General features: G+C 51.4%; 1 protein-coding gene across 39 annotated transcripts in view; it reads right to left on the bottom strand.

Annotated features, from left to right (window-relative positions):
* Window positions 1-12,678, bottom strand: part of SLC47A1 (solute carrier family 47 member 1) — a 46,585-nt gene extending 33,907 nt beyond the window's left edge. For 13 of the 39 annotated variants that reach the window (XR_012425356.1, XM_074018791.1, XM_074018796.1 and 10 more), the window contains exons 1-2: window positions 11,809-11,949; window positions 3,075-3,176 (exon numbers count right to left, since the gene is read on the bottom strand). Coding sequence is in view for 25 of the 39 variants with exons in the window: in XM_045375233.2 (XP_045231168.2) it covers window positions 3,075-3,176; window positions 11,809-11,943 (237 nt within the window). In the remaining 14 variants the exon portion in view is untranslated. Of the gene's footprint in view, window positions 1-3,074; window positions 3,177-8,348; window positions 8,691-9,329; window positions 9,391-11,185; window positions 11,737-11,808; window positions 11,950-12,269 lie in introns of those variants that run through there. The other 26 variants (XM_045375237.2, XM_074018775.1, XM_074018782.1 and 23 more) reach the window with 15 other exon arrangements.
* Window positions 12,679-13,419: the final 741 nt, after the last annotated feature.

Here is a 13,419-nt window from a genome sequence, read left to right as displayed (position 1 = left end):
GCAGAGATTACAGTGAGCTTCTAGAGTGCAGTAGAGAGCACCACTGCACTCTAGCCTGGGTAATGGAGACCCTGACTCAAAAAAGAAAAAAAAAATCTGGCCGGGTGTGGTGGCTCATGCCTGTAATCCCAGCACTTTGGGAGGCCTAGGTGGGCAGATCATGAGGTCAGGAGTTTGGGACTAGCCTGACCAATACAGTGAAAGCCCATCTCTACTAAAAATACAAAAATTAGCCGGGCATGGTGGCGGGCGCCTGTATTCCCAGCTACTCAGGAGGCTGAGCCAAGAGAATCACTTGAACCCGGGAGGCAGAAGTGGCAGTGAGCTGAAATCGTGCCACTGCTCTCCAGCCTGGGCGACAGAGCGAGACTCTGTCTCAAAAAAAAAAAAAAAAAAAAAAAAAATTATTAAGCAGAGCCTAAATTCCAGTGAAACATCTGACACCAACCAGTTTGAAGACCCACATAGAGGAACTGAATCAGCACGAGAACACAGTTTCTTCATCACCCTATCCCATGACTTCACGCTGCACTCTTCAACCAAACAACAATCACACTTCAGCCCATTCGAAAACCCTTAAAAACTCTAGCCCCAAACTCCTTGGAGAAACTGATTTGAGGTTTCCTCATTCAGTGGCCTTACAATTAAACCTCTTTCACTGTTGCAACCTGGCGACTTGGATCACGAGAATGGCGTGAACCCGGGAGGCGGAGCTTGCAGTCAGCCAAGATCGTGCCACTGCACTCCAGCCTGGGTGACAGAGCAAGACTCCGTCTCAAAAAAAAAAAAAAAGTCACTTTGCGCTCCAATTTCAGCAATCAGGGACACTTCTTCTGGGAATGCAATGGCATAGTAGCACAGAAAAGCCCACCTGCTGGAGACCTAGCATGGCCTGCATCCGTACCCTGGGGGACACTGGGAGTGCAGAGGCAGTCTGAAGTCCAGGCTAGTGCCAGAGGCTTTCCAGGTATGCTCACCTTCACCAGGGTTAGCAGCAAACCCTGAAGCTTTGGGGAACCCAGGGCAGTGACCCCCAAACCAGGGAGTGGTATCGCAGGATGTCTGATGCACTCCCTATCTGGAATCTGGTAACTCCACTTGATTCTACAGCAGGGAACCTGTGGACAACAGCCCAAACTGCACCTGGCCTGGAAGCACTGACTTTGATAAGTCCTTGGCCACATCCTGCAATTCCTTGGCCAAAGAGAATCTGCTGAGTCTTGCTAAGTGCATTTCTGTCTTCTCCTCTATTGCAAATATACAATACTTAAAAACAAAATGGATAATTAAGCCTGGGATTTGTCCATGTTGCCCACTATAGCCAAAATAAAATAAGTCATGCTGGGGCAGTGGCTCACGCCTGTAATCCCAGCACTTTGGGAGGTCGAGGAGGGCGGATCACAAAATCAGGAATTCAAGACCCACCTGACCAACATGGTGAAACCCCATCTCTATTAAAAATACAAAAAATTAGCTGGGTGTGGTGGCGCATGCCTGTAATCCCAGGCTGAGGCAGGAGAATCGTTTGAACCCCGGAGGTGGCAGCTGCAGTGAGCCAAGATCGCACCACTGCACTCCAGATTGGGCAACAAAGCGAGACTCCATTTCAAAATAAATAAATAAATAAGCCATATGTACTCATAGCTAGTTCCACATATACTTGGTGACTAGTTCCCAGGCATCTTGCATAGTTCATGGGTAGCAAACTCAAATGCCTGGTCAGACCAGGCAGATCAAGTGAAACTGTGTCTCCATCAGGGCAGGAGGAAAGGAAAGGGGAACATACACTTGCCCCAGAGCCACTGAATCCACTTTCTAGAAATACCCTAACTAGACAAACCAAACCTTTTGGTCTTGCGTGGCCAGGTGACAATTCCTGGCTGAGACTGATGACATGTCTCTGGTTTGGGGGAGTTCACATCTACTATACGGAGAGGATTTGCAGATCTTTCCAATTTTAAATTTGGACACAAAGATCTAGACTTTCACCTTCCAGACTCCTTTCTAGATTAGGACTCTCAGTAAGACAGACAACTGAGGGGTGGGCATGGGGGGAGTCAGTTCCTCTGAGGAAGTCAGACTTGAACGCCCCTTTTACTGTTCCCCTCCCCAGGCTGTGGGACCAAGAGTGGGAACGAGTTCCATGGATTAGAAATAAGATGATGTAGGCCGGGTGCTGTGGCTCATGCCTGTAATCCCAGCACTTTGGGAGGCCAAGGCGGGTGGATCACCTGAGGTCAGGAGTCCAAGACCAGCCTGAGCAACAAGGTGAAACCCCGTCTCTACTAAAAATACAAAAATTAGCCAGACTTGGTGGCAGGCACCTGTAGTACCAGCTACTCAGGAGGCTGAGACGGGAGAATTGCTTGAACCCAGGAGGCAGAGGTTGCAGTGAGCCGAGACTACACCACTGCACTCCAGCCTGGGTTGGAGGGAGACTCCGTCCGAAAAAAAAAAAAAAAAAAGAAATAAGATGATGTGAGGCTGGGCGCAGTGGCTCACGCCTGTAATCTCAGTACTTTCGGAGGCCAAGGCAGGTGGATTGCTTGAACTCAAGAGTTTAAGACCAGCCTGGGCAACATGGGAAACCCCATCACTACTAAAAATACAAAAATTAACCAAGTGTGGTGGCACCTGCCTGTAACCCCAGCTACTCAGGAGGCTGAGACAGGAGAATCGCTTGAACCCGGGAGGCGGAGGTTGCAGTGAGCCGAGATCGCACCATTGCACTCCAGCCTGGGTGACAGAGTAAGACTTCGTCTCAAAACAAAAAAACAAAATAAAATAAAATAAATAGAAATGAGAAGATGTGGTAGACAGGATAATGCCCCCCAAGATGTCCCCATCCCAATCCCCAGAACCTAGGAATCTGCAAGGTTACATGGCATAGGGGAATTAAAGTTGCAGCACCTTGATTTTAGGCCATGAAACCCACTTCAGACTTCTGCACTCCAGCACTGTAAGAGAATAAGTCTGTGTAGGTTTCGACCACTACATTTTAGTGATTTGTTATAGTAGCAGCAGGAGACAAACACAGACAGTGTTGGTAGACCTGCCGGAAAGCCCATACGTACCGCGATCGCCAGCGTGACTGCGTCCAGCTCCAGCTTGCCCAGGTGGCCACAGAACACGGAGCTTATGAAGCTGATCAGGAACACCATCAGCTGAACCAAGAACTGGGAAGAGAGGGGAACGGGAAGGGAGGTGAGTGCCCACCATCGCAGGGAAGCCTGGGGCCCCAAGGATGACCCCGACCCAACAAGTCCAGTCAGAAATAAAGAAATCCGACTTCAGTGAGCCTCTGCCACCTTTCACAGGCAAATGTACAATTTCTGGGGCTGGGGATGGGAGGCTTTTTGAAATATTAAAACATTTATTTGCAACCACTGGGTCAGAATCACTTTTTCTGAGAACTTCCCAGCCTTTTCAGTTTTTTTTTTTTTTTTTTTTTGAGACAGAGTCTCGCTCTGTCGCCCAGGCTGGAGTGCAGTGGCCGGATCTCAGCTCACTGCAAGCTCCGCCTCCCGGGTTTACGCCATTCTCCTGCCTCAGCCTCCCGAGTAGCTGGGACTACGGGCGCCCGCCACCTCGCCCGGCTAGTTTTTTTGTATTTTTTAGTAGAGACGGGGTTTCACCATGTTGGCCAGGATGGTCTCGATCTCCTGACCTCGTGATCCACCCATCTCGGCCTCCCAAAGTGCTGGGATTACAGGCTAGAGACACCGCGCCCAGCCTCTTTTTTTTTTTTTTTTGAGACAGAGTCTCACACTGTCACCTGAACTGGAGTGCAGTGGTGCGATCTCGGCTCACTGCAACCTCCACCTCCCGGGTTCAAGTGATTCTCCTGCCTCAGCCCCCTGAGCAGCTGGGATTATAGGTGGGCGCCACCACGCCCACCTAATTTTTGGATTTCTAGTAGAGACGGGGTTTCACCATGTTAGTCAGGCTGGTCTCGAACCACTGACCTCATGATCCGCCTGCCTTGGCCTCCCAAAATGCTGGGATTACAGGCATGAGCCACCACGCCCAACCTGCCTTTTTGGTTTTTCGCTTCAGTTTCCCAAGCCATAGATCACATTAAATTTCCTCTGAAATCTGCAGAGGCGGCCTTCTGGGATAACCCCCTTGTTATCCAAGATTCCTAGTGCAGACTGGAGGGAATGCGGCCTTCAACAACAAGAACTCATTCCAGCAAGGAAGTCTGTAGACCGGAGGAGCCGGAGGTAGCGATGAGATCGTCCATTTGGAGTCCCAGTGGGATCCGGACTCTCAGGGTGAAACATTACAGGCCTGCTGAACACCTTGCAATCTAGGAAGCCTCAGATGTGAGGGCAAATTCTGGATTATTGAACCTTTCTTCCTCGAAATTCCAGGCGGCAATTCTATGAATTGCTCCACAGTGCTTTCACTACAGGAATGGATAATGCGCTTATTTCTGGAGGTTAACTTAAAATCACCTCCTGCCCCCCACCCACTAGACCCAGGCCGTCCAGTATCTTTCTTGAGGAATCCTCTCTCCCCTGGCAGGTTACATGGCCCAAAATGGGGGGTTCACCTGATCCCTGTTCCCTAGGAGAGAATGGGTGCCTAAGGATTTGCTGCTGCCGCCGCTGCCTGCATCTGCCCCATGGGGCCCTCACTGAAGCTGGTACCCCAGAGTTGGTGATGCTGCTGCTGGTCCAGCCACAAGGCCACCTCTCACCTCCCTCAAGGAGAACAGAATCCTCTGTGCTGAGCCCACAGAAAGGCCCCTCTTTTAGGGCTTCAATGACTTAGCTTCATTGGACCTCCACCAGGCTCACACACAGCCCATCTGCCAGCTCTGCAGCCAACCCAAAATGGCTACATCAGGACCTCATCAGGCCCCCGAGCCATGATGGTTCCGATGATCTCCCTCTTTTCTTCCCTAGAATCCACATCTGGGGAGAGACCATTTTCAACTCCTGTGATGGGCCCAGAACTTCAGAGCATGCAAAGCCTGTTCCTAATCCTAGGGGTGTGTGTGTGTGTGTGTGTGTGTGTGTGTGTGTGTGTGTGTGGTTGTAGGAGAATTATCTTTCTTGTATCAACTCCTACATGATCCAGGCACCTCTCTCACTACCACAGAAGCCTAATGTGAATTTAATCGCCAACAGTCCCCCACTACTGAACGTGAGGGGCGCTTTTGCAATGTTCTGCGTGAGTAAGCCAAAATGAGACAGAAGATGGGAATAAAAAGGGGGCGGCGTGGAGGTGTCAATAAAAAAGGCTGGGATGAAGAACCAGATGCTGTAGAATCTAAACCTAGAGCCAATGGACGCCCCGTAGGCCTGTACTGGGAACGGTGCCACATGATTTAGGCATTGTCACCACCCTTACAGATGTCCCCATTAGGTGGAGCTTGGTCTCTCTTTAAATTGTGAATTCATGTACTTTTAAAGGCCACAGGGTTCTTTTTGTTTGTAAACTCGGCATCACTTCCAAATCTTTTCAGCTCACTGTGCTTTAAGCTTTTGCATATCATCTGTCACAAGCGGTTGTGTTCACAGAATCTGTCTTCTCCTTTCCCACGGAACATCGCGTTTCCACTCCACGGTTCCCTGCCTCCCTGCGGGCCACCTGTGAGCTGATTTCCATGGCTTCACGTGGAAACGTGCTCGGTCTCCCCTACTACCCGATCTTTGGAGTGCCACCCAGATTTTACCATCACAAATTGCACTGCCCTGAACATCTTTCTCACTTGGGTGGAGCCCCGTCCAAGGGTGGGAATCATTAGATGTCTTGGATACAAAAGTCCAGGAAGTTGAGCTGAGTTAGACTAATCCATGTGAGATGCACCTTCAATGTCAATGCCAGCAAAAATAGTTTTCTGAGAGCTGCTGCGGCTCTGCCGGGGTTACAGCAACAACCCTGAGTCGGGCAGCCTCATGCAGCCGGCCCATCCTGAAAGTCCGTGCCAGGGATCTTGGCTTCAGTCCAGATTTACTAACCTCTTCTCAGATCTTGGTTTCAAGCCCTTTGGGTGAACACTTGGCCACAGACTGTGGATCATGTACATAAGGGTCACCTGGGAGGCTTTGCCCTGGCCCATCGCAAGCCCCAGGAGGTTAGGCTGGGCTCAGTGGCTCACACCTGTAATCTCAACACTTTGGGAAGCCGAGGCGGGTGGATCACCTGAGGTCAGAAGTTCGAGACCAACATGGTGAAGCCCCGTCTCTACTAAAAATATAAAAAATTAGCTGGGCGCAGTGGTGCACACCTGTAATCTCAGCTACTAGGGAGGCTGAGGCAGGAGAATTGTTTGAACCCAGGAGGCAGAGGTTGCAGTGAGTGGAGATCGAACCGCTACACTCCAGCCTGGGCGACAGAGACTCCATCTCAAAAAAAAAAAAAGAAAGAAAGAAAAGGCCCAGGAGGTCCGTGGGGCTGAGGAATCTTCATTTCAGTATATCCCCACGCTCCCTCATACACACCCAGGCAAGATGCATGTGGTCCAGGGTCACACTTTGAGTGCTCCAGACCCTCTGGGACTGTGCTATCACAGAGCGTATTTCTGTGCCCAGGGAATGAACCAATTCTGGACAAAGGCCTGTTCCGCTAGATGTCTCAGCAGCTGCTGTCTGAAGAACAGCCTGAACTGGCAGTGGCTTGGACAGAGCTGAATGGATGACAGAAATTGCCAGACTGGGCCGGGCACGGTGGCTCATGCTTGCAATCGCAGCACTTGGGGAGGCTGAGGCGGGAGGACTGCTTGAGCCCAGGAGTTCAAGACCAGCCCAGGCAACATTTTGTAGAGACCACATCTCTACAAAAAAATACCAAAAATAGCATGCATGGTGGCACGCACCTGTGATCCCAGCCACTCAGGAGCCTGAGGCATGAAGGACCACTGGAGCTCAGGAGTTTGAGGCTGCAGTGAGCCACTCACACCACTGCATTCCAGCCTGGGTGACAGAGCAAGACCCTGTCTCAAACAAAGAAACTTCCAGACTGACCGTGCTTCCGTCCCTTCTTGTCACAGCGACCCTGCTCAGATTTTGGCTGGACAACAATAAGCAAACTTGGCAGCCAGATAAAGACTTTCAATGCCTGGTGGCTTTAGAAGTTGCTCTCCAGGGAGAGCACGTGTCAGGCACCTCCAGACAGCCTCTCCTACCCGCTCCCATGACTGCTGAAAGTTCGCTCACTGGTAACAAGCTGAGAGGTCACCTGGGACAGCCCCCCTTCCTTTACATGTGAGGAAACACAGCCCAGGAGGTTTCGCAATCAGCCCAGCCACCTGACTCTCAACTCAGATGGTTACATACAGCCACTGTCTTTGGAGCACAAAGTACATCCAAGCACTGGGGGAACAGGTGTGAGTTAGACACCATTACTTCATTTCTGCCCCGTGGGACCCACAGTACAGATGGTTCCGACTTACAATTTTTCAACTTTGCAGTGGTGCGAAAGCAATGGACATTCAGTAGAAACTGTACTTGGAATTTGGGATATTGGTCTTTTCCTGGGCTAGTAATGTGTAATCTCAGACTTGCAGTGCCTGTCAGGGCAGTGGGCCACAGCTGCCCATCAGCCCTGCCATCACAAGTGCAGGCAACTGACACTCTACAGTAGACTGTGTTGCCAGCATTTTTTGGGTATTGTTTTGTGTTTTTGCATCCCATCATGAGTACAAAACGGCCATATGTGTCTCCTGCTTCTGGGGAAAAGAACTGAAGATAATTGGCCAGCATAGGGGTGGCAAGCCAGTCACGGCCGTCCCACGCAAGTCAGGACTCTTGCAATCCATGATCTCATCCTTTAGAGGCATTTCGACTTAATGATACTTTCAGTGCACGTAACCCCATCGTAAGCCAGGGAGCATCTGTAGAGTAGGGAAAGATGTTCAAAACGCAATAAATTACACAGCTCAAGACTTTTGTGTGATGCGCTATGGGGTGCAACAGAGAATTCAGAGGTTTCTGGGGGAAATGAAGTGGAGCTGAAACCTGCATGATGAACAAGTCAATGTCATATAGTTGGGTACCAGAGACTTGTCTGTAGGGGAGGACTTTCCAGGCTGAGGCACTGAAAGGAGGCTGGGTGGAGGGTGTAACCAGGAGATAGGGACGAGAGATGAGGCTGGAGGGCTGGCCAGGCCCTGGCCATAGAGGGCTTTGCAGGACCAAGGAAAAGGTTCTGAGCAGGAGGCATAAGCTCAGATGGGCATTTAAAAAGTGGATCCCTCTGAGAGGTATTTAAGGAGTTAAAGCCAAAGGCCTTGGTGAGGACGGATTGGAGGAGGAAACGGGGAGTAGAGGCGGCAGGGGCCGGACCTCACCCGGCTTTCCTCTATCCAGCTCCTGCCATCTTTGACTACTTTCTCTCACCCTTTGAAAGGGAGGAACCGCCATCCCTGTAGGTCTTCTCTTCCTCCGGCCTAGGCCCGGTCTCTCTGACCAGGCTTCTCCTGTAGAATCTGGTGTCAGTAACCACTTCCTGATCAATATCTTCTCCATTGCCTTCAGGATACAATTCAAAAGGTCAGCCTGCATTTTTTCCTTTGTGTGTCCTGGGTAAAGTGGGTCTCTCCAGATCCCCCACCTCACTCCCCTCAACCTGCCTGTCTTATCTGATATTTCCGCCCTGCAGCCCTAGAAGGTCCACCAGCTCCTTCCCATACAAGTGGAAACAATTCCTTGAGTTGGGGCCTAGGCTATGCCACCTCTGTTACATCCTGGGCAATGCCCGGGGGTCCACCTTTGGTGTTACTTTTCAGAACTTTTGCTGTTTGAAGTTTCTCGATTCAGCCAGGTGATGAGAAGCTGATGACAAAGAGGAGGCACAACTGGAGTACCTGAGGCCAGGTACATTCCTTCCCTTGCAAATCCAGTCTTCCTCAAGCTCTCTCCAAGATAAAATGGACACATTTTTTGAGAAGTAAGCACCATTCGGCTCACACTTTCCATTGTGTTATGGGTTATTCTCTTTACGAAGGCCTCATTTAAAGCCCAGTGAGACCTCAAGGGTCAGGGTTAACTTGAGAGATCTGGAAGGGAGATGGCGAATAAGAGAGAAAATTACAGAGAGGAGAGCCAGATAGGGCATCTTCCTCATGTTATGTTGGACAGTTGGAGTAGAATTGGACAATGAGCATGGGAAAAGAAGGGAGTGGTCTTTCCTTATCCCATGCCCTTTAGCAAACAGAAAACTTTACAGCAGATGGGATTAGAGGTGGGAGACAGACCCAGGCGGGTCCACATACACTTCATGAAAGACTAAAACAGGTAGCAAAACTCTACAATCACATTTTCACAAAGCAGAGACACACACGCACAAAGGACTGGAAGGAAATTCCAGTCCCAAATTACCTCTCAGTGGTGAGATTTCAGAGGGTTTTTTCCTTCTGTTGGTCTTGGTTTTCTATTTTTTCTACAGTAAATATGCATGACATTTGTAATAAACACAGTGGTATACATGCATGTACATACAAAGAGAAGGGTGAGGTCCCCGGTACGTCAATCCAGCGCTCATCCCTGGAGACCTGGAGAGGCACCCCACATCAAGGGGATCAGGCTACTAGGAGGGCTGGATTTCAGAAACCTGCCCTGTTATTATTATTATTGTTATTATTATTATTGCTATACTATTAAAGCAATAACAGGCTGGGCAAGGTGGCTCATGCTTATAATCCCAGCTCTTGGGAGGCCGAAGGCAGGAGGATTGCTTGAGCCCAGGAATTCAAGCAATGGGCAACAAAGGGAGACCCTATCTCTAACCCAAATACAGAAATTAGCCAGGCATGGTGGTGTGTGCCTGTAGTCTCCACTGCTTCGGAAGTTGAGGCTGCAGTGAGCTGTGATCGCACTACTGCACGCCAGCCTGGCCGACAGATCAAGACCCTGTCTCAAAAAAAAAATTAATAAAACAATAATAGCCTTAGAAAGCCCCTTCTTACAGCAGCTCTGTGAGGGAGTGTTAGGACAAGACACGATTATTATCTCCATTTTACAGATGAATACGCAGAGACCAGAAGAGGTTAAGAGGCTGTTTCAATTCGCACAGCTGCTTCCTGACTTACTTTCGGAGGTCAAAGCAGGGCATGCAGCCCCAGGTCTTGAGATTCCAAATCATGAGGTGTTTCTTTATTTTGGTTTTTTTGAGACAGAGTTTTGCTCTTTTTGCCCAGGCTGGATGGAGTGTAATGGCGCTATCTCGGCTCACTGCAACCTCCACCTCCCAGGTTCAAGCGATTCTCCTGCCTCAGCCTCCCAAGTAGCTGGGATTACAGGCATCTGCCACCACGCCTGGCTAATTTTTTTTTTTTTTTTTTGCATTTTTAGTAGAGACAGGGTTTTACCCGGTTAGCCAGGATGGTCTCGATCTCTTGACCTCGTGATCCGCCTGCATCTGCCTCCCAAAGTGCTGGGATTACAGGCGTGAGCCACTGGGCCCGGCCATGAGGTGTTTTTTTTTTTTTTTTTTTTTTTTTTAGACCAAGTCTCACTCTGTCGTCCAGGCTGGAGTGCAGTGGCACGATCTGGCTCACTGTAACCTCCACCTCCCAGGTTCAAGCGATTCTTGTGCCTCAGCCTCTGGAGTAGCTGGAACTACAGGCGCCCGCCACCACGTCTGGCTAATTTTTGTATTTTTAGTAGAGACGGAGTTTCACCATTTTGCCCAGGCTGGTCTCAAACTCCTGACCTCAAGTGATCCACCCGCCTCGGCCTCCCAAAGTGCTGGGATTACAGGCGTGAGCCACCGTGCCCGGCCCCAAATCATGAGTTCTTTCTGGTCTGTAAGAAAGCATCGCTGATGGATCTTCATTCCATGGCTTTGACCTCGGCATTACTCTTGCTGTCCTGCACACCACAGCGTGTGCCACAATATCCCACAAACCACCGAGTCTCCACTCCAGGGGCACAGCGGCCCCCCTCAGCCCGCGCAGGTGCAGAATGTGGGCCTCAAAGTCAAAAGCTTATTCACGCCTTAAGTGCATACCAGTCGCTTCTTGTGCAGCGTCCTACCCTCTCGGTTTGAAAACCACCCAAGCTGGCAGGAGAACGTGGATAGGATTATATTTTTGTGGTTTTAAAAACCACATTACTTTTAGGAGACAAGGCAGAAACAGCCCTAACCTAATGATTAAAAAGAAAAGAATCCCACAGATAAGAACACCTCGATCCCACAAAGAACCACATTAAAACGCTTTTTTTCTGTTACATACATACTACTGGCAGGGAGGGGGTGGTACAGGATGCCTCTGGTTTCCTCGGTGGAGGTTGACTTAATTCTGAAGAAATCATTTCGCAGCTCTAAGTCCACGACAGACCACGCACCTCCTCCTCCATGCCTCGGGATTATTTAGATCGCTGAGCTTCCAAACTTTTTACAGCTAATTTTCAAAGAAACAAGTTCCCTCGTGTTTTGAAGTTCAGGCAACTTGTGCTTTGTTGGTTGAAATCAGCTCCCAGAGAAGGCAGCCCCGGATGCAAATGCAGCCTGGACCTGCTTGAGCCCCGTTAGGCGCAAAGGTCCCAGCTCCCCGGTGTCTCCTGGCGCAGGAGGCAGGAGCCGCCGGCCTCTCCGGGCCAACGTGCGCCTAGGCGCATGCCAGCCGTGCCCGCAGTGCCCCGCGGGGCTCCCAGTCGGGTGGTGCGGAGCGGAGGGCGGCCGGGACGCAGGCGGAGGAGCTGGGGTGCCTGCCCGGCTCCTGGCACTATGCTCCCCGGCGCCCGCCCGCGGCCAGCTTGCTCTATCCCCAAACTCCGCCAACTCACCCGCGGAGGCAGGACTCACCAGGCCCCCAGCTCGCCGGGACCGGCCTCCCACGGAGGCCACCTTACTCACCGCCGGGCCCGCCAGGACCAAGAGCGCCCGCAGCTCCTCTCGGAAGGCGGACAGCCGCAGGCAGCGCGACCCACGGAGCTCAAGGGTGGCCTCCGGGCCTCCGCGCACGGGCGCGGGCTCCTCAGGATCCTCCATGTGACTGGCGCGCTGCGGCCGGGTAGCGCAGAGGTAGGCAGTGGGGACCGCGCAACGCAGCCGGCTCTGCAGTCCCCGCCCCGGCCGCCCGCCCAGAGCCCGCCCCGCGCCTGGCGCCCGGGGGCCCGACTGAGCTCGCAGCCAGGCAGCCTGCGACCTTGGGCGCACCCTTTGCACCTTTTTCTGCACCACTGCGGACGCCTGCGGGTCTTGCAAAGACCAAGGAACTCCTGCACTTGGAAGGCAAAGTTTGAAAAAGCTCTGCAAACTAACGGAATGCGCTCCGGGGACTGGGTCCTCCAAGTCTCGCGGACGCCAGGACTCACCCCGCCTCTGCACCTCCGCTGGGAGTTTCAGGTTCTGAATGACCTGGCGTGGAAGGACTCAGAGGCCTCGAGCGGTGACTAGGTTAGCACCCCGCGGGGTGTATGGGTGGGGCGCATTTACTGTGCAGATTGAACAGATTGAGTTGGGTACACCCTTTGATGCTGGTTTGGATGCTGGTTTTGATGCTGGTTGCATACTCCTCTCCTTTCATCAGTTGTTCCATTAGAGAACTTAGAATCTACCAGGATAGAGCAACATGCTCCCATTTGCCAAGTTGCACAGTTGGTGCCCGCTGGTCGTGTTGGAAGTTTATCCGTCAGCCTGCTGTGGGAGTACAAGAGGCTGTTGCCCAGAAGGGCGTGGGCAGCGCGCTTTCCTCCCAGAGCCTCAGCTTCCTCATCTGCAAACGTGAAAGAACATCTCGTCGCCAGCTATGAAGACTAGGGTTGCCTGGGCGGAGGACCTGAGCCAGTGCCACCTGCCCTCAGCCTGGCACCAGCCATTACCTAATAAGTGTCAGTTACCAGGACAAGAATGATTTCTGTAATAGTCAAAATTCCTTCCATTGTAAGTGATCCAATGTAAGTAAAGAAAACGGAAAACAAATTTTTTGGCTCACATAATCAGCAAGTGTGGATTCAGGAATTTTTTTTTTCTTTTTTTTTTTTTTTTGATACAGAGTCTCACTCTGTCCCCCAGGCTGGAGTGCAGTGGCACCATCTCGGCTCACTGCAAGCTCCGCCTCCCGGGTTCACGCCATTCTCCTGCCTCCCGAGTAGCTGGGACTACAGGCGCCCACCACTACGCCCGGCTAATTTATTTTGTATTTTTAGTAGAGAAGGGGTTTCACCGTGTTGGCCAAGATGGTCTCGATCTCCTGACTTCGTGATCTTCCCGTCTCGGCCTCCCAAAGTGCTGGGATTAGAGGCGTGAACCACCGCGCCCGGCCGGATTCAGGGATTTAAAAACAAGATCATTCGGCGTGGTGAAACACCAGGCCAACATGGTGAAACACCGTCTCTACCGAAAATTAGCTGTGCGCCCTGGCGCGCGCCTGTAATCCCAGCTACTAGGGAGGCTGAGGCGGGAGAACTGCTTGAACCCGGGAGGCGGAGGTTGCAGTGAGCCGAGATCTCGCCACTGCACTCC

The sequence above is a fragment of the Macaca fascicularis genome, chromosome 16 (genome assembly GCF_037993035.2).
Source record: "Macaca fascicularis isolate 582-1 chromosome 16, T2T-MFA8v1.1".
Lineage (NCBI taxonomy): Eukaryota > Metazoa > Chordata > Mammalia > Primates > Cercopithecidae > Macaca > Macaca fascicularis.
This window is presented reverse-complemented; position numbering and strand designations above follow the sequence as displayed.